This window comes from Pseudophryne corroboree, chromosome 6 (genome assembly GCF_028390025.1).
Source record: "Pseudophryne corroboree isolate aPseCor3 chromosome 6, aPseCor3.hap2, whole genome shotgun sequence".
Taxonomy (NCBI): Eukaryota; Metazoa; Chordata; class Amphibia; order Anura; family Myobatrachidae; genus Pseudophryne; species Pseudophryne corroboree.
The window spans coordinates 296,882,246-296,907,130 of NC_086449.1; the positions used below are offsets into that span (position 1 = coordinate 296,882,246).

Here is a 24,885-nt window from a genome sequence, read left to right on the forward strand (position 1 = left end):
GAATGCGCTGTGGACTGACTTTCCTTTCCCCCTGAGTGAGCACAAAACCTAAGTAATCCACATGCTTCTTACACCATTGCATTTTTGTTTTGGACACCTTGTGTCCACATTCACAGAGCCAGTTTAACAGTGATATACCATCCTCCCGGCAGGCCTCCTCAGTTTGACTACAGAGCAGCAGATCATCTGCATACTGTAGCAGGACTGAACCATGGTGAGGGTGCCAGGGCCCCAATGTGGCCTGGAGTACAATGCTATACACAACAGGTGCGTCAATGAAGCCCTGGGGTAAACGACACCAGGTGAGTTGCTTGCCCTCAAAAGAAAATGCAAAAAGTAACTGTGTCTGTGCATCCACTGGAATGCTAAAAAATGCATTTTTTAAATCAATTACCGAAAAAAATGCAGCATCTGCAGGGATAGCTGAAATGAGTGAGTTAATGTCAGGTACAATGGGTGCTATAGGCACAATGAGTTGGTTAATTGCCCTAAGGTCTTGTACAAACCTTACACTGCCATCTGACTTAGCAACTGGGTTGACTGGTGTGCAGTAAGGTGAAATTACGTGTCTGAGAATGCCTTGTTGGAGAAACTGTTGTATCATTGGTCTAAGACCTTCAACCTTCTCTTGTGACAAGGGGTATTGCTTTTGATAGACAGGTTGTGTGTCAGGTTTCAGGGTTGCTCTATATGGTGTGCAAGGAATGAGGCCAGTGTCATAGGGACCCTCCGACCATAGAGCAGGGTTTACTTTGTCAAAATCAGGTGTAATGTCTGTTGCTTCCCACACCGGTAGGTGTGGGGACTCAACCTCCAGGCCACTGCCAGTGGGTGAAGGGAGAATGGAGATTTCGAGTTTGCTAAGAAGATCCCTTCCCAGAAGATTAATTGGACATTCAGGTATTACAGTGAAATTGTGTTTACCCATATATGTGCCTCCCGTGGTTCTGACACTAAGGGCATCTGTCAGGTAAGCATCTGTGGGTATCCCATTGATTCCCATTGAAGGAGCAGTCTTTACCAAATGACCATCGTACAGGTCGACACACAAAACACTAGTAGTTGCCCCGCTATCTACCAGGAAAGGGATTGCTCTCTTTCCTATAATCAAGGTTAGTAGCGGTGGGTCCTTCCAGTGTCTGGTGAGCTGGGCAAAGGCTGGGATACCCTCCTCCGGGCCCCGTCAGTGGGAGGGGTCCTGCCAGTCAACTCGGAATCGGACATGATCCTGAAAGGGGTTGTTGTGTGACTGTCGGGGATGATCCCGGGAGGGAGCCGGAGCTTGGGGCTGTCGGTGGTTTTGTGAGGGACAAGGGCAATCCCTTGCCCAGTGATCGTCCCTTCCACAGTTGAAGCAGGAGGTTTGTTTCCTGCTGGCAGAGTCAGGGGGGTGGGGTGGCCTGGCTTGTGGGTTTTGATATCGGGCTGGATTACGGGGTGGGCCAGTGGAGTGCTGCTGGCGTCTATCTCCCCGACCTCTCTGATTTTGGTAATTATGAGTTGGGGCATTCTGCAAGGGTTTTTTAACATCAAAGCATCCTGCAGCTTCCTTTTCATATAAGTGCTTTTCAAATTCCTTAATATTATCAGAGGTCCAGGAAGAAACACCTTGCTTAACTGGGACCATAACAGATGGCAACAAGTTATTTACAAAGGTAGAAATTAGTAAATGGTCTGTATCTACAAGAGTGAGACCTGCATCTTCAGACCAACACTTTTTAAACCTCTTCCAGAACTCAGTGACAGTTTCAGTGGGCTTTTGTTTACATGCTACGGCAATGGGAAGAGAAGCCCGGGTTTTAAAAATCTCTTTCATATGGGTCTCAATTTCCTTCCACATCTCCGTTACACCGTCCCCAGTATTGAGAGGGTAGCGAACGGCATCGTTAAGGGTGGTAGGAGTGTTTATGGTGGGAATCTTTTTCCAATCCCACCCGTTGTAATGGTCTATAACCCCATCTATGATCAGCTTCATATCTTCTTGAGTATAGCTGCGTCCTGTGCAAGCCTTTTTCAAGTAAGCTATGCAGCCGTCAGGTGCAACAGTGGGTTTGGGACAGTTCTTAACAATTCTGTCTAAATCCTCTATTTCAATGGGTTTCTTTAACAACTGATCCCCTACTGTCATGAAGGGCAGGTGGGTGGCGACACCGAGGAAACCAGTGCCGGATCGCGTTGTGGAGGGGGTGAGAGGGTTGTCAGTAGCAATAGTTAAGTCAGCGTTGCGGCGGGAGGCGGTTTGTCTGTTAGGAGTAGGGGCACTAGGGGCGGGGGTGGTTACGTCTATGTGGAGGGTACTGTCAGGGGGGGCTATTCCTCCTGAGCCTCCTTCTCCTTCCCCTTCCCCTCCTCCCCCTCCCCTTTGCATCGGCATTCGTGACAAAGCAACTGCAGCTAAAAGATCTGTATCTTTTAAGGAGGGGTATAGGGGACTGTAGGGCGGAGGAGAAGAGTTTTTCAGAAACTTGTTGCTTCTAAATTCCTCAGCTTTGTGTAGTCGGGAAGTTACAGATTTTATTCTACGCTGTTTCTGCTTGATATTTTTGTCATACCAATGAGGTGCTATCGTGAGCCATTGCTCTCCTCCAGCGCGCATATATGTCATGTCCCATTGTGGGTCATGATCATACCACGGCCAGGCTTCCTTGTCTCCCAGACAAAGCCCTTTGATCATGTCCATATAAAATGGATAATTAATACCATCACGGGGGAATGGGCTGGGGCTGCCAACTTTCTCTGTCCACCCTGCTAAGTTATCCACCCAAGGGTTAACTAAATAATAATCTGTGGTGGAGTTACGGGCAACATATTCCTTACATGTTTCTCCTGGTAAAGGTGGGGGGTAAATGACTGTCTTACTCTGACCCCCTCCCATAGTAAAGAATACAATCTACACCAGCTTTCTACGCAATTTCTACAACAACTTACAACAACTGTCTATGCAATATCACAACAAAAATACTTTCTATGCAATTTACAAAAACTTTCTATGCATGCATTAGCTAACACCAGTTAATTAGTCATTGACAATATCACAATATTATCTGTATAATGAGAACATGAAATCTTTTGACGGGTACGCTTACCTTCGTACAAGATGTCAGAAAAATACAGCGTTTTAAACAGGAAGCAAGAAAAGAGTTTTGAGTAAAGATATCTGGCAGACGAAAACTTACCAGCCGTCTGAACCAAATATAAGAACTTATCTCACTACAACATACAAGAATATATATATAGACGATCAGATCGAGGTATAATCTACGTTATGTATAGACCCCAGGTCTATATATTTTTTTTTTTTAAGTATCCCAGATACTAACGTCTTTGGAGAATTGCGCTTGGACTCCTGGTCCTTTCTCAGACGTATCTTTAAGTCCCAGACATTAAAGATTCTATGGTATCCCTGATACCTGTTTTATGTTTTTACATAAAACTTCGTAATATTAAGTCCCGGACTTAAATATTACCTTGTCACGTGTTCCCGGAACACTGACACGGATTCAGCTTCAGTGTATGACCGCAATCCTGTATGGCAAAGACAGACAATAAATTCTCTATTCTTACCATTCAGGGACGATCACTGAATTCCGGACATAGAGCCCCCAGCTGAAAGGATCCCTACCTCTCTTTGATTACCTCGATGTGATGGCCACTGACGTCAGTGAGAGCAATCCTTAACGTTACAGATAATACACGACACCATGTAGTTAAGAATCACTCTGTTTATTTAATAAATTACAGCGTACTATATAGAAGAGAAACATGGGTGTATACAATATGTGCAAGCATATGATTGGATAAATAGAAGTAGCATACGACATTACATGCAGGATATTTTAGTAACACACAGAAGTAACAGTTTTGATCTAGTATGTAATTGTCCTTGAAGATAAGACACACACAAGCCTTATATTATATGAACAGACAAAGGCATCTTGTAGAGAGTGCGTACGTGTCTATTCAAACACATAACAATTCATATAGCATGTTTAACCCTTCAATGTGACTACTACTATCTAGCTATATCTGTGCTCTATTATGATGCATACTGGAAGTATATGCATTTGTGTGACTGACGTACAACTGGAGCAGATATCACCTCATTCGCCCAGCATGCACACAGAATTGCATCTTCCTTCAAACAGATTTTACTGCACTTTTAAAGTAAAATGTGTCCCAATGTACATGAGCCCCTGTGCGCAGTGAGCAGGATGGCTCAGTAGGCAAACCCCTACTGTATGCTGTCTAATTCAGAGTGCTATGAGAAGAGAGAATGTAAGTTACCCCACAGCCAGAGGCATAACTCTGGGAGGCAACGGAGTCAGCTGCCGCCGGGCTCCTGCTTTGAAGGGGGGCACCTCTTCTCCTGTTCCATGTGTTCAGCTACATTAATCAATTAAGTTAATTGACAGCAGCCGATACCTCTTCCGTTGCTGACTTCCCCACTAGTCACTACACCTTACAAATCACACCCTCTTTATTATAGATACACTGGAAGCAGACGCCTTACTGATGAAGCTATTTGCTCCTATAAAGGAAGCATGAGAATTCTAACTATATGAAGTTATTTCTCTGACAATTACAAGTAACTTCATATAGTTAGAATTCTCATACTTCCTATGCAATAGCAGATATCTCCATCAGTAAGGTGCATGCTTCCAGTGTAATAGGTTGTGGGTTCTAATCCTGGGTATGACACTTTTAAAATAATTGTCAGAGAAATGATCAGCATTGTGAGTGACTGAGCAGATCTATGTAGTGTGTGGCTGGACCCCTACATAGATCTGACTAGTTGCAACGGTTTTGTAGTAGCTTCATGTAGTTAGAATCTGCAGGCTTGCTATGTAGGAGCAAATAAATATATATATTTATAGGGGGGACCCCAATATTTTTCTTGCCTCCGGGCAACTGGGACAAACTTACACCACTGCCCACAGCACATATAACACCTGGAGCACATGCTGTGCTTTATCTGGTAATACTATGCCCGGGTTCATGGTACATACTTTGTAAGAGTTTCCTAGTTCCTTATTTTGCTATATAGCTCCTGTTTCCCTTATTGCCTTACATAGTGGTTCAGTAGTAGTTTGCAGGGCATGCCAAGATAAACAGACAGAGCTATTTGCCAAGGATATTATACTATGCTACAGTAAATTGATGCCAAATACTGCATATGTACCTGCTGTGCTGATGAGCAGTAATTCCACCCTCCACTGCTTGGTCCAGCTCACTGGCTGATAATGCTGTGACTGCTGTGCCATGAACTCTGACAGGCAGTCATGGGTCAGTGTGGGGCAGGAATGCAGCCCGCTTTCAGGTAGTGGTGATAGCTGTATGGCCTGTAAGAGAGATGAGGAGGAAGCAAAGAAAAAGCACTGGTTGCTAACAATTTTCTAAATCTCTTCATTTATCCACATTTCTGCATTTTAGCTCAATTTAATATAGGTGATGTGGCATATTTCGTCAACATTCATTGTTGACATGGTTGTAATGTCGACATGCAGCAAGTTTACGCTGACCACGTCAACATTCATGTCGACACTGATGAAACGTCGGCATGATTAGGATGTTGACAAACGACACTGGTGATCTAGCGGTGAGTTAGCTGGTACTGCAGGCTCCATGCAGCGCTTCTGAGTATTGCCCTAACCATACCTTATCCCAGGGTTGGGGAACCTTTTTTCTACCAAGTGCCATTTGGATATTTATAAAATCCTTCGGGGGCCATACAAAAATTATCAACTTAAAAATCACCCTGCCCCCCCCCAGTAGTTATGCCCCCAGGAGTTATGCCCCTTAGAGGCACTGAGTGCGTGCGCCAAAGGGACGAAATACACATATGCCCCCAATAGTGCAGTGCCAGATGCATATATGCCAGTGCAGTGCCAGATGCACATATGCCAGTGCAGTGTCAGATGCACATATGCCAGTGCAGTGCCAGATACACATATGCCAGAGCAGTGCCAGATACACATATGCCAGAGCAGTGCCAGATACACATATGCCAGAGCAATGCCAGACACACAAATGCCCCCACAGTGCCAGACACACAAATGCCCCCACAGAGCCAGACTGCTCACCGCTGCTGCAGCTTCGTCCGGTGGCGGCGTGTCTCAGCTGTCGGGTCAGGGCAGGGAGGAGAGCACGGCTATGTCGGGTGGCGGCATGTAGGACCTCAAACCAGCCGCCGGTTCGTGAGCCAATCAAAGCTCGCAGACCAGCAGCGGCGGCTCCTAATTGGCTGTCGGTAAGCGAGCTCTGATTGGCTCACGAACCGGCAGCTGGTTTGAGATCTTACCCGCCGCTGCCGACAGACATAGTAGCTGCATTCTCCTCCGCACCCTGACACCTGAGAAATGTCGCCGCCGGACTGAAAGGCAGCGTGTCTCGCTGGCAAACAAGCGAGTGGGCCAGAACAAATGGCTTTTGCGGGCCTTATGCGGTGCGCGGGCCGAAGGTTCCCCACCCCCTGCCTTAACCACTAAATGTATCCTAGTGACTAACCCTTCGCAGCCTAAGCCTAACTCTCCCCTTTGTGCCTAACTGTAACCGTCCCCTCCCGTAGCCTAACACTAGTCCTGCGCTGCCACTACCTTACCTTAACCCAACATTCCTTGCAAACTGTCGACATTTAAACATTCTGCAGATGCCGACATGTTCAATGTCAACATTTCAACCATGTCGATATAACTGTCAACATTATGAATGACAACACTGTAAATGTCGAAATTATGACTAGTTTGGGAATAGAGGTTTCCCGATTTAGTTATAATGTTGCCACCACAATGTTATTTTTGCTCCCTTCGTTTTTACACTCTTTGCTCCAAACCGCCAACATAATGTAAATGTACCTTTTTTTAGTTTTTACATTTTATAGTGCTGCTCTTCTCCCGAGTCGCCAAGGGGATGTAAGGGGACACAGTAACTTGTCCTCTCTAGCAGTGCATGGGAGGTGTAACCACATCCCTATCATGATGTGGCCATGTTCTGCTGGGTGGAAAGTGGCTACATTTTGAAGAGAGTTTCTCTAGCTCCCATTGACTGATTTCCTTCCTATCTGGCTAAATTTGGTGGAATGGCTCCTTATTTCTACGTAGTTTTTATTCCCGGTGATTTGAAATGTTCCTGTCAATTTCTGGATTGTAAAAAGTGAGTTAAAAGTGAATTATGAGGGAAAAAATGGCAAATCAATTGCATAGCACAGATAAAAGGATTAGTCTCCGCATAGGTGGCAAGGCAACATCTATCAGGTGCAAATACAGTATTTCTAGAGGTGGCTTTTCCAAGTTTCCAAGTGTGGTCAGCCCTTGAAAATAGCATATTTAGCAGTTAACAAGCTGTAGTCTGCCTCATACAAAGTGCACCTTATGTAATATCTCTGTCATATACAGAGCCAGCAATCATGGTAAGCTGTTACATGGGGAAGCAGGACCAGCCCACTTGACCTGAATGGTTTTTATTTCTGGATGTGAGCACCATGCAGTAAACCAAATCCCTGCTTTGTGGAGCACTTGAGCTAGACCCAGAATCTGAGAGAGCTACAGAAGAATCTAGCACCATTCCTGGACATATGTGTACACACTGGTCTACTTGAAAACGTACTGATGTGTCCTCTTACATCTTTAATCCGTGTGCTACAAGTCATGTTACACATAACACGTGGGTGCCGTAATGACCTTGTAGCGCAGATCATCTTTTTTAGCGTTTTTTTCCACAAAAATGCGTATTAGACGAACAGTAATGTAATAGGACACACAAGCAGCGTTTGCTGATTAAAATGATATGCAGCATGCCCACATGGCTCTGGCCACACACATACAGACTGGTCACACCTCCTTTGCTTCTCAGAATAGGCCAGATGATCTTTTTCAGACTCAGGCGCATGTTGTTCTTAGTCCGGCCCTGGTGGCAGCAGCCTAAATGACAGCCGTTTGGTTTTCCTAATTGGTTTTCCTCAGGTGCCAGCTGTTAAACTTAAGTGCTGGTTTCTTTTTTGCTTTTTTTTCTAAAAAGTGAGCGTTGCTATGTATAAACAACTTCAGTTTTCCTCACAATATATGGTGTGATAATATATGTATTTTCTTTTATTTCCCTGATTTACAGGGTAACATTTGTCGACTGCGACTCACTTTGCCTGCAGATCGGGCCTTGCGTCCAGAGCAGAAAGACATCAAGAAGGAAAAACCAAATAACGTAAGTGAATAAATGAAATAATAAGTCACTGTTAATTGTCTTTTACACCGAAACATACAATTTGTCGGCAGATAAAAACCATTTGACCAGTCTAGTCTGCACATTTAGGGTGTCGGAGAGACCTGCTCCGATACCTTCAATGGGGGTGCGAGCATAAATCCAACAAAACTAGGTCAGCGATGCTGTTTTGGGACCTAGCGCAGCACAAACAGGATCACGGTGAGGCACTTTTGTTGGAAAAATACCCTTTTTCACAACTAAACACCCTGTTTAGTCCGCGAGTACCGGCATTCTCCGACTTAGCAGTGTGCTAAATTGAATAGCTCCAGGACCTTCTTCCCAGCGCTATTCAATTCGCGTTAAATTGAATTGACACCCAAACTTTAAGGGATGTCACCCATGAATGCTGAAGCCAGCCAGTAAATGAGACCTAAACAATTTTTCATTTTCAATCACAGTTCAAGGTGACTCAGAAATTTGTATTAAGGGTTCAATAATTCTAACCATGTCTATGTCAGTTATTTGGTGCATCTCTAGTGTTACTGTATGTTTTAGGATATCATATTTTTCCTGATAATTATATTTTTATTTTATTATTGGATGGATTTGGAAGGAATTATTTAAGTGATTTTAGTTAAATGATGTAGTTATACTGTACATATATTTTCCAAGCAGAACTACATGTATAATCCTGATAATCTGAGCACTAGGTCACTTATTATACCCCTTTCACACTTACAGAACCGGGTCACACCCGGGAATGTGTTCCCGGACGCATCCCCGGACACAACCCGGGAATGTCCCCTTTCACATTGGTCGATAGACCTGGGATCGACCCTGGACAGCCCCGTTTACACTGATCCCGGGAAATCCCTGCAAATACATATGTATGTCATTAGAAATGGACATTTTTATGGCTCACATAGATGAGGTCACAATACGCAAGCAAAGGGAGGGGTATTGAGTGCTGTTGTGTACGGCTAATTCCTCTGGCTTCAAGCAGCTTTGCAATGTTCTTATAAATAATAGCATCCTTCACCGTGCCTGTGATCTGTCTCTTTATTTCCTCCTCCTTCCTTATGCTGAGCAGATCTCTGACCTCCTGATCTGTCCAGGTCGCCATATTGCCTGTCTCCTCCGCTTCCAGGGCTTCTCCTTCACTTTCCTGGGCTCTGGATGATGACATCATCTTTTCAGAGCCCAAGAAAGCTCCAATCAGAGGCCTTTTTACAGTCCCGTGTACCGAATATCGGGTAGGGCCCATTCACACTGCACCGCATCCCGGTTCGATTCTGGATTCAACCCTGGTCGAGACCTGGGATGAAATGCCGGGACGCTCTTCCCAGGATATTCTTTAGGGACCCTTTCACACTGAGCAAATCCCAGGGTTGATGCACGTTCATGTGCATTAACCAGTCTGAAGGGGGTATTACACTGTACTCTAGTTCTACCTGCTGTGGGAGTTATCACAGAATGTGCACATTAAGTTCAAATTTTACAAAGGATCCTCACAAACAAGTACTTTTAATTGATGGTTTAAGGAGCTAAACAACAAGGTGAAACTCAATAACACAACATAGTGTTGAAACATAGAACATGTTGTTTAGGCTTGCTGTAATTATACTGCTCTTCAGTGTGTGTCAGCATATAAAATAATTACAACTTTAAATCACATTTCTCTGTTATGTTGTCAGTTCCATTATTGAAAACTAACATTCCTGTATAAAATAGGTTTGATGATTCATATATTATTGCTGGTTCTAATAATAATAGAAATAGTAAACTTCAAAATTAAAATCAATGAAATACAAGTGTAGAAACCAAATAATAAAGCCTGACAAACGTCTATAAAAAAATATATGGTTGTTAATTCTTTTCATAATTTTAGTAAAACAATTTCCACGATTCTGTTCTTCTGCCATATTTAGTTGTAACTTTGCTTATACTGAGATCACATGACCAGACTCTGCTCATGGGTGACGGAATGACCCAAGTTACAGCGATAACAGTTATGCTCTCTTTTCGGTTTAGGTATAAATTGTATGTTAGTTTTTCACTTTTTTTTTGTTGTTGTTGTTGCATATCTGTGCTTTTTATCTCTCCTCCATATTTATATACATTTGTAAACATACTGGTTGGTATTTATAGTTCTTTCTTTCTTTTTTTTTGTCGTTTGCATATATGATATTGGAAATAGTCGCTAAATATTACTTGTTTTCAGTATTATTGGATTGGCATTGTGTAACATAGAAGTTTATTGTGTGAAAGAGGCTGCATACAAATAGCTCTTTGTTTAACTTCTGGCACCTTGCTAAATGTTTGTTTTCCTACACCGTTTTCTTCCTGTAAAATATTTGCGTGTCCTTGCAGTGTTGATTGTTATTACTGGCATTTATTATGTTTGATAAATTACTACAAAGAGAATAAGACAAGCGCAGATTTCCCTAAATAAGTATATTTATATAGGTATAGTATAGCAGTTTATGGAATTAGCAGAACATACTATAGGTTAGCATAGAACATACGTAATACCTAAAAAAAAGTTACCTATGTAACATTTCATACAACGTATAACTGGAAATAGTAGTATAAAGTGGGTGCTAATTGATTTTATACAATTATGATAACTCGACTTATGGCAGCCCACACAAGGAGGATCTGGAAATCCTCAAATATATTAATAAAGAGGAAAATAAAGCAATGTGAGAGCTCAAAATGAGAATATAAAGGCAGCTGCTGGTTTTATAAGAATATCATTTATTAAAAGTATTCTGCTCTGTGGGGCTGGTCTCTTCCAAGTGCTGCTGGGATTTCTAAGTGTGAGTTGGAAACAGTAAAAAGGAGCTGGAAGCCGAGTGAAAAGGAGGAGCAGTGAGCTGGAACAACTGCAACTGCTAAGTGGAGTATAGGTGCCGCAGGAGAGAGTACTACGGCTGCATAAAAGTAAAGGACCAAGAACCGCACAAAGATAGATAAGTATAAGCCAGCTTAATTATTGTATAAGTGATATTGCTTGTCTTCTATTTTTTATTTTTGCTGCTTATTCTTTGAGTGTAACAGGGAGTTAGACCTTGCAAACAATATGGGAGGGGCTGTGATTGAGGACCTCACTCAGTGCATGTCATGCAAGATGTATGCACACCTGGAGCTACCGGCCCAGTGTGAATACATCTGCACGAGGTGTGTGCGAACGGTTGCTCTGGAAGCCCAGGTAACTGATCTAGAGCAAACCGTTACGCGACTGAGGGAGATTCACAATCTCGAGCGTAGTTTAGACAGAACGGTGGAGGAGTTGCGGGAGGGGTCACTGGTAGAAGAGGATGATGATCAGGTAGCCAGTTGGGTCACAGTTAGAAAGAAGAAAAAGAGGGGGAGGCACGACATCTCCGAACTATCAAACCCGAACAAATTTGCCCGATTGGACGAGGATTCGGAGGATGATAGTGAAGAAATGACGGTGCCGGAGGAGACTGCTCCCTCTAGCATCCAGAGGTGCGGTCCCTCTGGCGCGGTTGGGATAAAAGATAGAGAGGTACCTAGTCAAATGGTGGTGGTAGGGGATTCTATCATCAGGAAGGCAGATAGGGCAATCTGCTACCGGGACCGTGATCGCCGTACAGTCTGTTGTCTCCCGGGTGCTCGGGTACGGCACATCGCGGACCGGGTAGATAGGTTGTTGGGAGGGGCTGGCAAAGACCCGGCGGTCTTGGTGCACGTTGGCACCAATGACAAAGTTAGCGGAAGGTGGGATGTCCTTAAGAAAGACTATAGGGACTTAGGAAAGAAACTGAAGGCAAGGACATCTAAGGTAATATTCTCGGAATTATTACCCGTGCCACGCGCTAGTCCAGGGAGGCAGAGGGAGATTAGGGAGGTAAATGTGTGGTTTAGGGATTGGTGCAGGAAAGAGGGGTTTGTGTTCCTGGAACACTGGGCGGACTTCTCAGTCAGGCGCCATCTCTTTTGTCGTGACGGATTGCACCTGACTGAGGAGGGGGCAGCGGTGCTGGGGGGAAGGATGGTTAGAAGGTTGGAGGAGATTTTAAACTAGGAGCCTGGGGGTGGGTTTAGCTAGAAACTACGGGTCATGCAGTGAGAATAGTGGGGATGGCGGTAGTAAACGAAATGGGGGAGAAGTTGGGGGGAGGGTAAGAGCAGGCAGTAAGGTTACTAACATGGGTACTAAAAGGGATTTTACCAAAGCACTAACCAATGACGAGTACAGGTCATCCTTGCCACATAAGGTGAAAGATGTCCCTAACGCAAGGGAAAATACTTATCTTAGTTGTATGTATGTAAACGCCAGAAGCATTACTGGTAAAAAGGGTGAACTAGAAATACTTGCAGCAAGCAAACAGTATGATATTATAGGCATTACTGAAACTTGGTGGGATGAATCTCATGATTGGACAGTCAATCTAGAGGGCTATACACTGTTTAGGAGAGACAGACTAAATAAAAAGGGTGGAGGGGTGTGTCTGTACGTAAAGCCGTTTTTAAAACCTAATATATGGGAAGATATTCAGGAGGGGACTGTAGACACTGTTGAGACATTATGGGTAGAAATTGCATGCGGGGAAAAAGGAACAAAAAAGTTAGTATTGGGTGTATGCTATAGGCCGCCTGGTATCAACGCATCTGATGATGAATTGTTACTAAAGCAAATTGAAAAAGCAGCAGGAGTAGGAGACATAGTAGTGATGGGAGATTTTAACTATCCAGAGATAAACTGGAAAAACGATTCATGTGATACTGCTAGAGGTAGTATGTTTTTTAAAACACACTAAATGATAACTACCTAGTCCAACTAATTGAGGAACCAACTAGGTACAATGCAATCTTAGACCTGGTATTAACAAACAATCAGGATTTGGTATCGGGTATTATAGTAGGGGAACCCATAGGAAACAGCGACCACAATATGGTCACATTCAATATCAGTTTCTACAAACAGCCCTATACTGGCTCAACTAGAACTTTAAACTTTAGCAAAGCAAATTTTGAAAAGATGAGGTTATTTTTCAGGGATATTGAATGGGAAGGTTTGTTTTTAGGAAAAAATACTACGGAGAAATGGGAGGTACTAAAATTCCTGCTAGCTAAAAATACACTCAAATATATTCCTATGAGTAGCAAAAAAGGGAATAAAAATCATAAACCGATGTGGCTTAACAAAAAGATTAAGGAACTTATGGGCAAGAAAAGGCGAGCATTTAAAAAATACAAATCTGACGGGGAAGCAGAGTCATTTCAGCACTATAAGGAATGTAACAAAAATTGCAAAAAGGAAATAAGAGCGGCTAAAGTAGAAACTGAAAAACTAGTAGCAAAGGAAAGCAAAGCGAATCCCAAAAAATTCTTTAAATACATTAATAGCAAGAGATTAAAAAAGGAGAGTATAGGCCCTTTGAAAGACAAGTTGGGAGTCTTAAGCAAAAATGATAATGACATAGCGGACACACTAAATGAGTTTTTTTCAACAGTATTCACTAGAGAGGACCCAATTCAGGGACTGACACACAATCTCAATAATGACAATATCACACTGATAGGTACTTATTTAAGCGAGGAAGTAGTCTGTGACCGATTAAAACATTTAAAGATTTATAAATCACCAGGGCCCGATGGTATTCATCCAAGGGTTCTAATGGAGCTTCACTCTGAACTGGCAAAACCGCTATCTTTGATCTTTGAGGATTCAGTTATATCAGGTATGGTTCCCAAAGACTGGCGTATAGCGGAAGTAGTGCCTATATTCAAAAAGGGAAGTAAAGCTGAACCAGGTAATTATAGACCAGTTAGTCTTACATCTATAGTGGGGAAAGTATTGGAAGGTATTCTAAGAGATAGTATTCAGAAGTTCCTTGAAACCAATAAGGTCATTAAAAGGAATCAACATGGGTTTATGAAGGACAGATCCTGTCAAACCAACTTACTTGGCTTTTATAAAACAGTAAGCGCAAACCTAGATCAGGGTAAAGACGTGGATGTAATCTTTTTAGACTTTGCCAAAGCGTTCGATACTGTACCACACATGAGACTTATATACAAGCTACAAGAATCAGGGCTAGGAAGCACAATATGCACTTGGGTCAAAAACTGGTTAGATAATAGGAAGCAGCGCATTGTGGTTAATGGATCTTTTTCAACTTGGACTGAAGTGCTAAGTGGTGTGCCGCAAGGCTCAGTATTAGGACCGCTATTGTTCAATATTTTCATTAACGACCTAACAGAAGGTCTAGAGAGCATGGTGTCAATTTTTGCAGATGATACCAAATTGTGTAAGGCTATAAATACAGAGGAGGATGCCGAGTCTCTTCAGAACGACTTAGTTAAATTAGAAGCATGGGCAGCCAAATGGAGAATGCGCTTCAACACAGACAAGTGTAAGGTAATGCACTGTGGTAACAAGAACAAAAATTACACCTACCTACTAAATGGGGTAAAATTAGGGGATTCTGTACTGGAAAAGGACTTAGGTGTCCTCATAGATAGCAAGCTAAGCAGTAGTACCCAAAGTAGGACTGCAGCAAAGAAGGCTAATAAGATATTAGCATGCATAAAACGGGGTATTGATGCTAGGGACGAGAGTATTATACTCCCGTTATATAAATCACTAGTGAGGCCACACCTTGAATACTGTGTACAGTTCTGGGCACCATACTACAAAAGGGATATCCTGGAGCTTGAAAAGGTACAGAGGAGGGCGACCAAACTAATTAAGGGCATGGAGACGATGGAATACAAGGAAAGGCTTGAAAGACTAGGCATGTTTACATTGGAAAAGCGGAGACTAAGAGGGGATATGATCAACATCTACAAATATATAAGGGGACAATACACAGAGCTTGCGCGGGACCTGTTTTTGGTTAGATCAACACAGAGGACTCGTGGACACTCGCTCAGGTTAGAGGAAAGGAGATTCCGCACAATACGGCGTAAAGGCTTTTTCACGGTAAGGACAATACGTGTTTGGAATTCCCTGCCCGAGGGAGTTGTAATGGCGGAATCTGTCAACACCTTTAAGAATGGGTTAGATAAATTCCTATTGGATAAGGATATCCAGGGGTATGGTGCATAGTCATGCATTATAGTTACTATAAATAGGGATAAAATGCAATGGCTGACAGCAGCATCAGTCAGAAATTTTAGTCAAATCATCATGCATAGGACACCACAAATAGATTGAACTCGATGGACAATTGCCTTTTTTCAACCTCAGATACTATGTATGTTATTCAATATAAGTGTGATATCACTTTAAAAAGAAAATGTAATACAATACAGCATGGAAACATTAAAAATACTGGACACACATGTCCTAATAACTTCAGACTTGCTGGTTTTTTAGCATAATGATAATATATTAATATGATACTAATTAATATGCATGCATATGCCGGCTGTTAGTGGCCACAGAAGTTAAAGCAACAATACGCTATGTGGTTAGTAAAGCGTTATGACAGTCTCTGCTTTAGTGACTTAAACTTTATACTTCACCAATTAGAGGTTGTTGATGTAGAGTGTCCTGCTGTTTAGTGGTTTTGCAGGTCCTAACAAGTAGGTAGATAGTCCACACTATGTTTATCAGCCGTTAGTGTGAGTACCAGTGTCCCCACTCACTTGTCAGTATCAGTCAGGATGCTGTAGTGTGGCGGCTTCCACACGTGCTAATGGCCTGGGCTAGCCGACAATGTGGCGGGCTGCTGGGACCCTCCTGCGGCCGTTTAGGCAGAGCTAAGCTGAATGGCAAAGCCCGGAGCTGCATGGACGCTGTTTGCAGTCGCGTGCCGTGACTTCCGGGTTCGGGGCTTCCGGTTGCGTTCCACCTGCGTTCCACAATTGTATTGGAAACACTGACGCGTTTCTCTGCCTTCCAATGGGCGGTTTCATCAGAGGTAAAATAAATCATATTCTTATAAAACCAGCAGCTGCCTTTATACTCTCCCTTTGAGCTCTCACATTGCTTTATTTTCCAACGTATAACTGTAATGCATATTTGTTTGATACATTTTGATGGCACCTTTGTGACTGACATAAAACAGACGTCTGAGTGATATTCAGTAACCCACGTGGTATTTTTTGTGACATCTGAACTGCATCACTACTATTGATTAGAAACCCTTATCAGCATATCGGAGCAAAGAAATAAAACTTGCTAGCAAGAAATAAAGCATAAATTATGTATCAGCTGTTTATCAGAAAAGTTAAAGATCTGGATCTTTCCAGTATGGAAACTGCTTTGGCCATGGAATGATGTGAAAGGAAAATACACACTAGTTCAATTACCCAAACAGCTGTCATTTCCTGAAAGCAGTAGTTAATGCTCCAGCCATGCTACGCAGAGAAGCAGGTTATTCTTGGCTGTAGTTCAGATTATTTACGTATTCAGTGTACTGGATGTCACAGAGTGCTGTGAATTAGTATTATTGCACAGTGCTTCCATCTAGAAAGCCTCCTACAGTATAACAGTACTTGCATGGAGAGGGTGTGTTAAATGATATTCCCTGATTTCTAGTATTTCACCACTGAATATACTGCATCATAAAAGTATTTTGTCCCTTAGAAAGAGCGTACATATAGACTCAAGTGTGTCCTAGGTTGGATTCTGGCCACCCCATAAAATATTCAAACTTTGGGGTTATTATCCGGGAACTGTGGATTCCACTGTAATAATTATGAACTCACCATCATGTTATCCTAACAATTATAAGGATCTAATTTCCCTATGACATCTCACACTAAAGTCATGTATGATATTCAACCCAACAAGTTGATAAGCTGCAGGTACCAATACACTTTCTTGTGTAACAATGCTGTTTTATGGCTCTCTGACTGCCTTTTAATGTCTTCTTCTACTCTTTCTACTCTTATAGTTTTCCAACGGCTACTATGTAAGTTTACTACACCTCTCCCCCTACCCCATAACCCTCCCTACCTGATGCTTAACCCCCCCTTAGCCTTAGTCCCTTTAGTGCCTAAACCTAACCGTCCCCCCTTAGTGCCGAAACCTATCCCCTCCTTTTTAGTGCATAAGCCTAACCCACCCTCACTGCAGCCTAACCCTAACCGCCCCCCGCAGCCTGACCCTAACCCACCACCTAGTGCCTAAACCTAAACCCCTTCCCCCCAACCCTCCGCCCGCAGCCTAACTCACACCCGGCATGCTTACAATCAGGATGTCAGGATTCCAGCATCACCATTGTGAACAATGTCGGGATTTCAGCACCAGTCTTTGGACCGGTGTCGGGATTCTGGCATCGGGATTTTAACTGCTTGCTCCCTGAGCACCGGCATGCTGACTGCATTCACATGACAGATATATAGACAGTGGCATATTTATAATGGGTGCAGTGTGTGCGGAGCACATGGGCCCCAGGGTCCAGGGGGGCACACACCGCACTCCCTGCACCCATTTTTTCCAACACTTACTCTACAGAGTTCCACGTCAGCAGTGCTGCAGGAATCACCAGGAAAATGGTGTGGCGGACATTATTCCAGTGTTTCGCGCATGCACTGTAAGAAAATCTCTGGGAAAATGGCCACCATGCCATTTTCCCAGAGATCTGCCATGCGCACTATTCTCTGGGACAGCACTAGGGTCCCAGAGTCGGGCCCAGACGGATTCTGCACACGGGCCTTCTCCTCTCTTGTTACGCCCCCGTATATATGGTATAGTATAGTGTATCTGTATTAAAAGATTCACACAGTTTGATCTTGATACTGGTTAGTGGCTATAACGTGTATTTATCGCTGTGAGAAATGAAGTCTCCTTCCTTGTTCTGACAATTTTATTATCTGTTTTACAATTATTAATTTTGTGATATTGGGCAGTCATTTCCACCGTATCAGTGACATTATATGTATGTATGTTCTCACCATGTGTGGCTTTTTCGTCATTTTACAATTTCTTCCCACACTCCAAAACTGGGGTAGAGACTGATGTACTTAAAAAAACAGTGCTGTTCACTGTGTTGTTGATATGGTTAATAATAACTAATGATGTAAACTTTTGCTTATTCTTTTAACAATCATCTATATAATACAATTAGCTGCTGATAAAATTTATGTTATCACATTGGAATGTAACAACAGTTGGTATGGCCTGTGAACCCCCAATCCAGTGTCACACCAGTGCCAGTGAAGTTACTTCCACAGAGTTCATCACATACCAACTCATGATGAAAACATAGACACCTGATAATCACCCGATAATAACACCACAGCATTGTTCATAACTAAAAATGTATAATAGTATAGAAAAATAAAGGCACAGGCCGCATACAGAAAAAAAAAAATAACACTCTGTAGAGGATAAAAAAACGAAGAAGTTCCAAAAAATACAATTGTAAAGATGAAAAGGAAAAATAATGCTAAGCATAATCTATATAGTGCTGATAAGAGATCTATCAACCTGTCTCCCCACTACTAATTTGATTAAACCAGTGGTTCCCAAACTGTGTGCCGTGGCACCCTGGGGTGCCTCGGGACACTTGCAGGGGTGCCTTGGATTGGTGGTCCAGGACCAACCAAATTTATTTCTGGTCAATGCAATAGGCAAAACCAGTGCTGGTGGCTGCCGATCATAAAATATGTGGACAAAGAGAAGCAAATCCTGTTCCTCACCACATAATGGAACCTAAAGATGACATATAAACACAATTTTTGATTTAATATTTATTTCAAAAATTCTCGCTAAGAAATTTTTGGCCTAGGGGTGCCGTGAATAAAATTCTGATACTCTAGGTTGCCATGATTCCAAAAAGTTTGGGAACCACTGGATTAAACCAATGATCTGCATATGCAAATTTTTCATCAATTCACCTGACAGGTTAAGTACCTTAAGGGGTATATGCAATTGCGGTCGAATTCCCGAAATTGTCGAATTTCGGGTATTTTTCGCCAAAAAAAAAAATTTGTCAATGCAATTCAGTGCTTTCCGTCAAAAAAACGGACTTTCAAAATTCGACTTTTTGAAATTCGACTTTTTGCAAATTCGACTTTTCTGCAATGATACAAGTGCTGCAATTCGACAAAAGCATATTCAATTCAAGTTTGGAAATTCGACAGCAGTGCTTTTAGACAGTAAATTCGTCATTTTCAATCCGCCACACTTTGGAGGGTGAAAACAATAAAAAAAATTTTAAACATGTTTTTTTTTGTGTTTTTTTTGGGGGGAATTGCATATCTATTTATATTAGAAGGGATTAGGTACTTTTTTTTTTTTTTTTTGGAGGCACAAGTATTATTTATATATTTTTAAAAATATTTTTTTTTATTGCTGGAATGGTAAAATAAAAAAAAAAAATGGCGTGGGGTCCCCCCTCCAAAGCATAACCAGCCTCGGGCTCTTCGAGCTGGTCCTGGTTCTAAAAATGCGGGGAAAAATTGGGCAGGGATCCCTCGTATTTTTAAAACCAGCACCGGGCTCTGCGCCTGGTGCTGGTGCAAAAAATACGGGGGACAAAACGAGCAGGGGTCCCCCGTATTTTTCACACCAGCATCGGGCTCCACTAGCTGGACAGATAATGCCACAGCCGGGGGTCACTTTTATACAGTGCCCTGCGGCCGTGGCATTAAATATCCAACTAGTCACCCCTGGCCGGGGTACCCTGGGGGAGTGGGGACCCCTTCAATCAAGGGGTCCCCCCCAGCCACCCAAGGGCCAGGGGTGAAGCCCGAGGCTGTCCCCCCCATCCAAGGGCTGCGGATGGGAGGCTGATAGCCTGGAGTAAAATGACAGAATATTGTTTTTTCCATTAGTACTACAAGTCCCAGCAAGCCTCCCCCCGCAAGCTGGTACTTGGAGGACCACAAGTACCAGCATGCGGGAGAAAAACGGGCCCGCTGGTACCTGTAGTACTACTGGAAAAAAAATACCCAAATAAAAACAGGACACACACACCGTGAAAGTAAAACTTTATTTCATACGTCGACACACACATACTTACCTATGTTCACACGCCGACATCGGTCCTCTTCTCCAAGTAGAATCCACGGATACCTGAAAAGAAAAGATCAATATACTCACCTCAACCAGGGTCCAGAGATAAATCCACGTACTTGGCAAAATAAAAAACCGGACACCCGACCAGCGAACTGAAAGGGGTCCCATGTTGACACATGAGACCCCTTTCCACAAATGCAGAGAGACCTCTCAGAGTGACAGCTGTCACAGAAAGGTCTCTAAAGCCAATCAGGAAGCGCTACTTCGTTGCGCTCACCTGATTGGCTGTGCGCTGTCTGAACTCAGACAGCGCATCGCACAGCTCCGTCCATTACTTTCAATGGTGGGAACTTAGCGGCTAGCGGTGAGGTCACCCGCCGGTCAGCGGCTGACCGCGGGTAACCCCACTGCTGACGGCAAAGTTGCCACCATTGAAAGTAATGGAGAGGCTTTGCAATGCGCTGTCTGACAGCTCAGACAGCGCACAGCCAATCAGGTGAGCGCCACTGAAGTAGCGCTTCCTGATTGGCTGAAGGGACTTCAGTGACAGGAGTCACGTGGTGTCCCGGCATTCGGGGAAAGGGGTCTGATGTGAAAGCATTTCAGTCCGGTGGTACGGGGGTTCGTTTTTTTTTTTTAACAAGTACGTGGATGTATCTCTGGACGTGGATGTACCTCTGGACGCTGGAAGGTGAGTATAATTTTTTTCACAGGTACCCTCGGATCGTCTGAGACCGTGGCAGTCGGCGTGTCAACATAGGTAAGTATGTGTGTGTCGGCAGTGTGTAATAAAGTTTTACTTGTCACGGTGTCTGTGTACTGTTTTTATTTGGGTATTTTTTCCCCAGTAGAACTACAGGTACCAGCGGGCCCGGTTTTCTCCCGCATGCTGGTACTTGTGGTTCTCCAAGTACCAGCTTGCGGGGGAGGCTTGCTGGGACTTGTAGTACTGCTGGAAAAAAACAATATTCTTGTCATTTTTCTCAAGGCTATCAGCCTCCCATCCGCAGCCATTGGATGGGGGGGACAGCCTCGGGCTTCACCCCTGGCCCTTGGGTGGCTGGGGGGGGGGGGACCCCTTGATTGAAGGGGTCCCCACTCCCCCAGGGTACCCCGGCCAGGGGTGACTAGTTGGATATTTAATGCCACAGCCGCAGGGCACTGTATAAAAGTGACCCCCGGCTGTGGCATTATCTGTCCAGCTAGTGGAGCCCGATGCTGGTGTGAAAAATACGGGGGACCCCTACTCTTTTTGTCCCCCGTATTTTTTGCACCAGCACCAGGTGCAGAGCCCGGTGCTGGTTTTAAAAATACGAGGGATCCCTGCTCAATTTCCCCCCGGATTTTTAGAACCAGGACCAGCTCGAAGAGCCCGAGGCTGGTTATGCTTTGGAGGGGGGACCCCACGCCATTTTTTCCCGTTTTTTCCCGTTTTTTTAAATCGCGGCAAAATCCGGCAAATCGGCCGTTTTTCGCACGCGGGAATGTCGAATCCGTTTTTCATTGAATATGGTGAATTCCGGCAGCCACCTGCCGGAATTCACCTGTTGAATTGTGTCGAATTAAAAAACGGCGATAATTTGCCGCGATTCGCCGTGAATTGCATATACCCCTAAGTGTCCATCATTGAGCTGCAGATAACTGGAGCTTCTAATAGTCTTAAAGAACTCCTTCCATGAGTTGTGTGATTGTTATTATTACATCTTAGCCTGGAATTCAAAGGCAACAATTTAGGTTGTGGGATTTGCTGTTTGAGCTTTACTATTGTGCACTATGGGTTATATTTAGAAAGCGGTGATGGAAATTGGGGTACAAGGTATGGGACAGGTTTATTGGGGTGCTTTATGAATGGGACAAGTCTTTTTGCGCAGGTGAGAGTAATATACAGGTTGAGTATCCCATATCCAAATATTCCGAAATACGGAATATTCCGAAATACGGACTTTTTTGAGTGAGAGTGAGATAGTGAAACCTTTGTTTTTTGATGGTTCAATGTACACAAACTTTGTTTAATACACAAAGTTATTAAAAATATTGTATTCAATGACCTTCAGGCTGTGTGTATAAGGGCCCTCATTCCGAGTTGTTCGCTCGGAGATTTTCATCGCATCGCAGTGAGAATTCTCTTAGTGCGCATGCGCAATGTTCGCACTGCGACTGCGCCAAGTAACTTTACTATGATGAAAGTAAGTTTACTCACGGCATTTTCATCGCTCCGACGTTCGCATTGTGATTGACAGGAAATGGGTGTTACTGGGCGGATGCACGGCGTTTTAGGGGCGTGTGGCTGGAAACGCTACCGTTTCCGGAAAAAACGCAGGAGTGGCCGGAGAAACGGTGGGAGTGCCTGGGCGAACGCTGGGTGTGTTTATGACGTCAGCCAGGAACGAAAAGCACTGAACTGATCGCACAGGCAGAGTAAGTCTGAAGCTACTCAGAAACTGCTAACTCGTTTGTAATCGCAATATTGCGCGTACGTCGGTCGCAATTTTAAGAAGCTAAGATTCACTCCCAGTAGGCGGCGGCTTAGCGTGTGTAACTCTGCTACATTCGCCTTGCGAGCGAACAACTCGGAATGAGGGCCAAGGTGTATATGAAACATAAATGAATTGTGTGACTGTAGACACCCTTTGTTTAATGCACAAAGTTTTAAAAAATATTGGCTAAAATTACCTTCAGGCTGTGTGTATAAGGTGTATATGTAACATAAATGCATTCTGTGCTTAGACTTAGGTCCCATCACCATGATATCTCATTATGGTATGAATTATTCCAAAATACGGAAAAATCCGATATCCAAAATACCTCTGGTCCCAAGCATTTTGGATAAGGGATACTCAACCTGTATATACTTATATCCATTTTTAGGTACCCCAGTTTAATTTTAGCAGTTATGTTGATGAAAAACACTTGCTTTCTGTTTTTTCACTTTTTTATTTAAATGCATATAACAGCAATTTGACCCAATTTAAGCACCCAAAATACTTTTATTAAAACCAATAATAAACTTCTATACTGTTACCTGATGTTAGTTTAGCTTTTTTTTTTTTTGGGGGGGTATAGAAATATTTACCCATTTTTCACTTCTCACTGCCAGCACCAATTTTCGTGGAAATCCCGTTTTTGCGAAATTGCAATTGAATAGGCAAATCGTGGGAGCGCCCATACCCTTGAAAAGCCCATTTTCACTGCTAAAAGTCGCTAATTAAATTTGTTCCACACAGCCTTTATACTGTCACTTACAAGCAAGGAAGAAATTCCTATTGCACAAGTTGAAAATAAACATTTCCAAAAAGAGGTATATCACTTTCCACAAGTTCAGTTGTGGGGGTTCAGCATTACGTTACCAACAGTTATATCATTGACACAATCCAGACTGCTGAATGGGGTTTACGGACATTGGGCCCGATTTAGAGATGGACGCAGAACAGATGCGCCTTTGGAAGTAGCATTGATGTGTAAAAAGGCTAATGCAGCAGGAAGTGTCTTTAGGAAAAATATGCTTCCTTCCAGGATGTGCGACCACAGTGCAGCATCCAAAGAAGCTGCATCAGATCACCATTGCGACCATTGGTCACAATGTTTCCAGCATCGGTCAAGCTTACTGAGATTTACTTTTGGAACTGCTCAGCCGAGGCCGGGAAATCTGTGTGTCGCAAGATGCAGGTGCTGGCCTCAGCACTACAAGAAAATGGGGCGACACATGGCAGCCTGCCAGTTAGGCTGCAACTTAGAAGGTAATGTATGAGACCATGCAGGACCTATTCTGCACATGCGCAGAACAAGTCAGCCATCATCAATGATAAATGCAAACCATCGGCTTCGTGTACATCTCTGAATCCGGCCAATTGATGATTGACCAAGGATTTATGCTGCCCCCCATTCACACCAGCTTGACGTCTATGGCCCATTAATGCAATACATTTCACAGAGATGCAGTTCCGTGCCCACAACACCACTATATATCTCAATAAAAAGGATTTATCTGTCAAATTGTATGATTGCATCAGGCACAGTTGACAGCAGCACAATGCAATCACCCACCTGGCTAATCTGGATTAGTATTTGCCTTGCCAGTCCTTTATCCTCAGGTGTTTTCTCCAAAACGCAACTACTGTGAGTGAGATTGTTGAAGATAAAACTTGTTAAACTGCATTGTGGCATTGTCTATTGCCCTAAATCAAGTCAACATTAGCCTTTGCATTTGGCAACCTGGTGTGAGAATTTTTACCCCATCCTCACAATTTTTATTTCTCTTTTTTTTAAATATATTATCGAATGTTTATGTTATCTTCTCACCCTCTTTCTCGCTCTTACTTTCTCCCCATCTCACTCTTACTCACCTTCCTTCTCACTCTTACCTTCTACCCGTCTTACTCCTTCTCACTCTTACCTTTTCCACATCTCACTCTTAAACCCTCTTCTCACACGTAATCACTGTCCTTCTCACTCTTACATTCTCCCAATCTCACTCTTACTCACCCTCCTCGCACATACGCACCCTCCTTCTCACTCTTACCTTCTCCCCATCTCAATTGTAATCCCTCTTCTTCTCACACATACTCACTGTCCTTCTCACTCTTACATTGTCCCCATCTCACTCTTACTCACCCACCTCGCACATACGCACCCGCCTTCTCACTCTTACCTTCTCCACATCTTACTCCTTCTCACTCTTACCTTCTCCCCATCTCACTCTTAATCCCTCTTCTTCTCACACATACTCACTGTCCTTCTCACTCTAA

General features: G+C 43.3%; 1 protein-coding gene across 2 annotated transcripts in view; it reads left to right on the forward strand.

The window, feature by feature from the left end:
- Positions 1-24,885, forward strand: part of MYZAP (myocardial zonula adherens protein) — a 272,628-nt gene that overhangs the window by 61,456 nt on the left and 186,287 nt on the right. For both annotated transcript variants that reach the window (XM_063926165.1, XM_063926166.1), the window contains exon 2: positions 8,104-8,193. In XM_063926165.1, the coding sequence (XP_063782235.1) occupies positions 8,104-8,193 (90 nt within the window). The remainder of the gene's footprint in view (positions 1-8,103; positions 8,194-24,885) is intronic.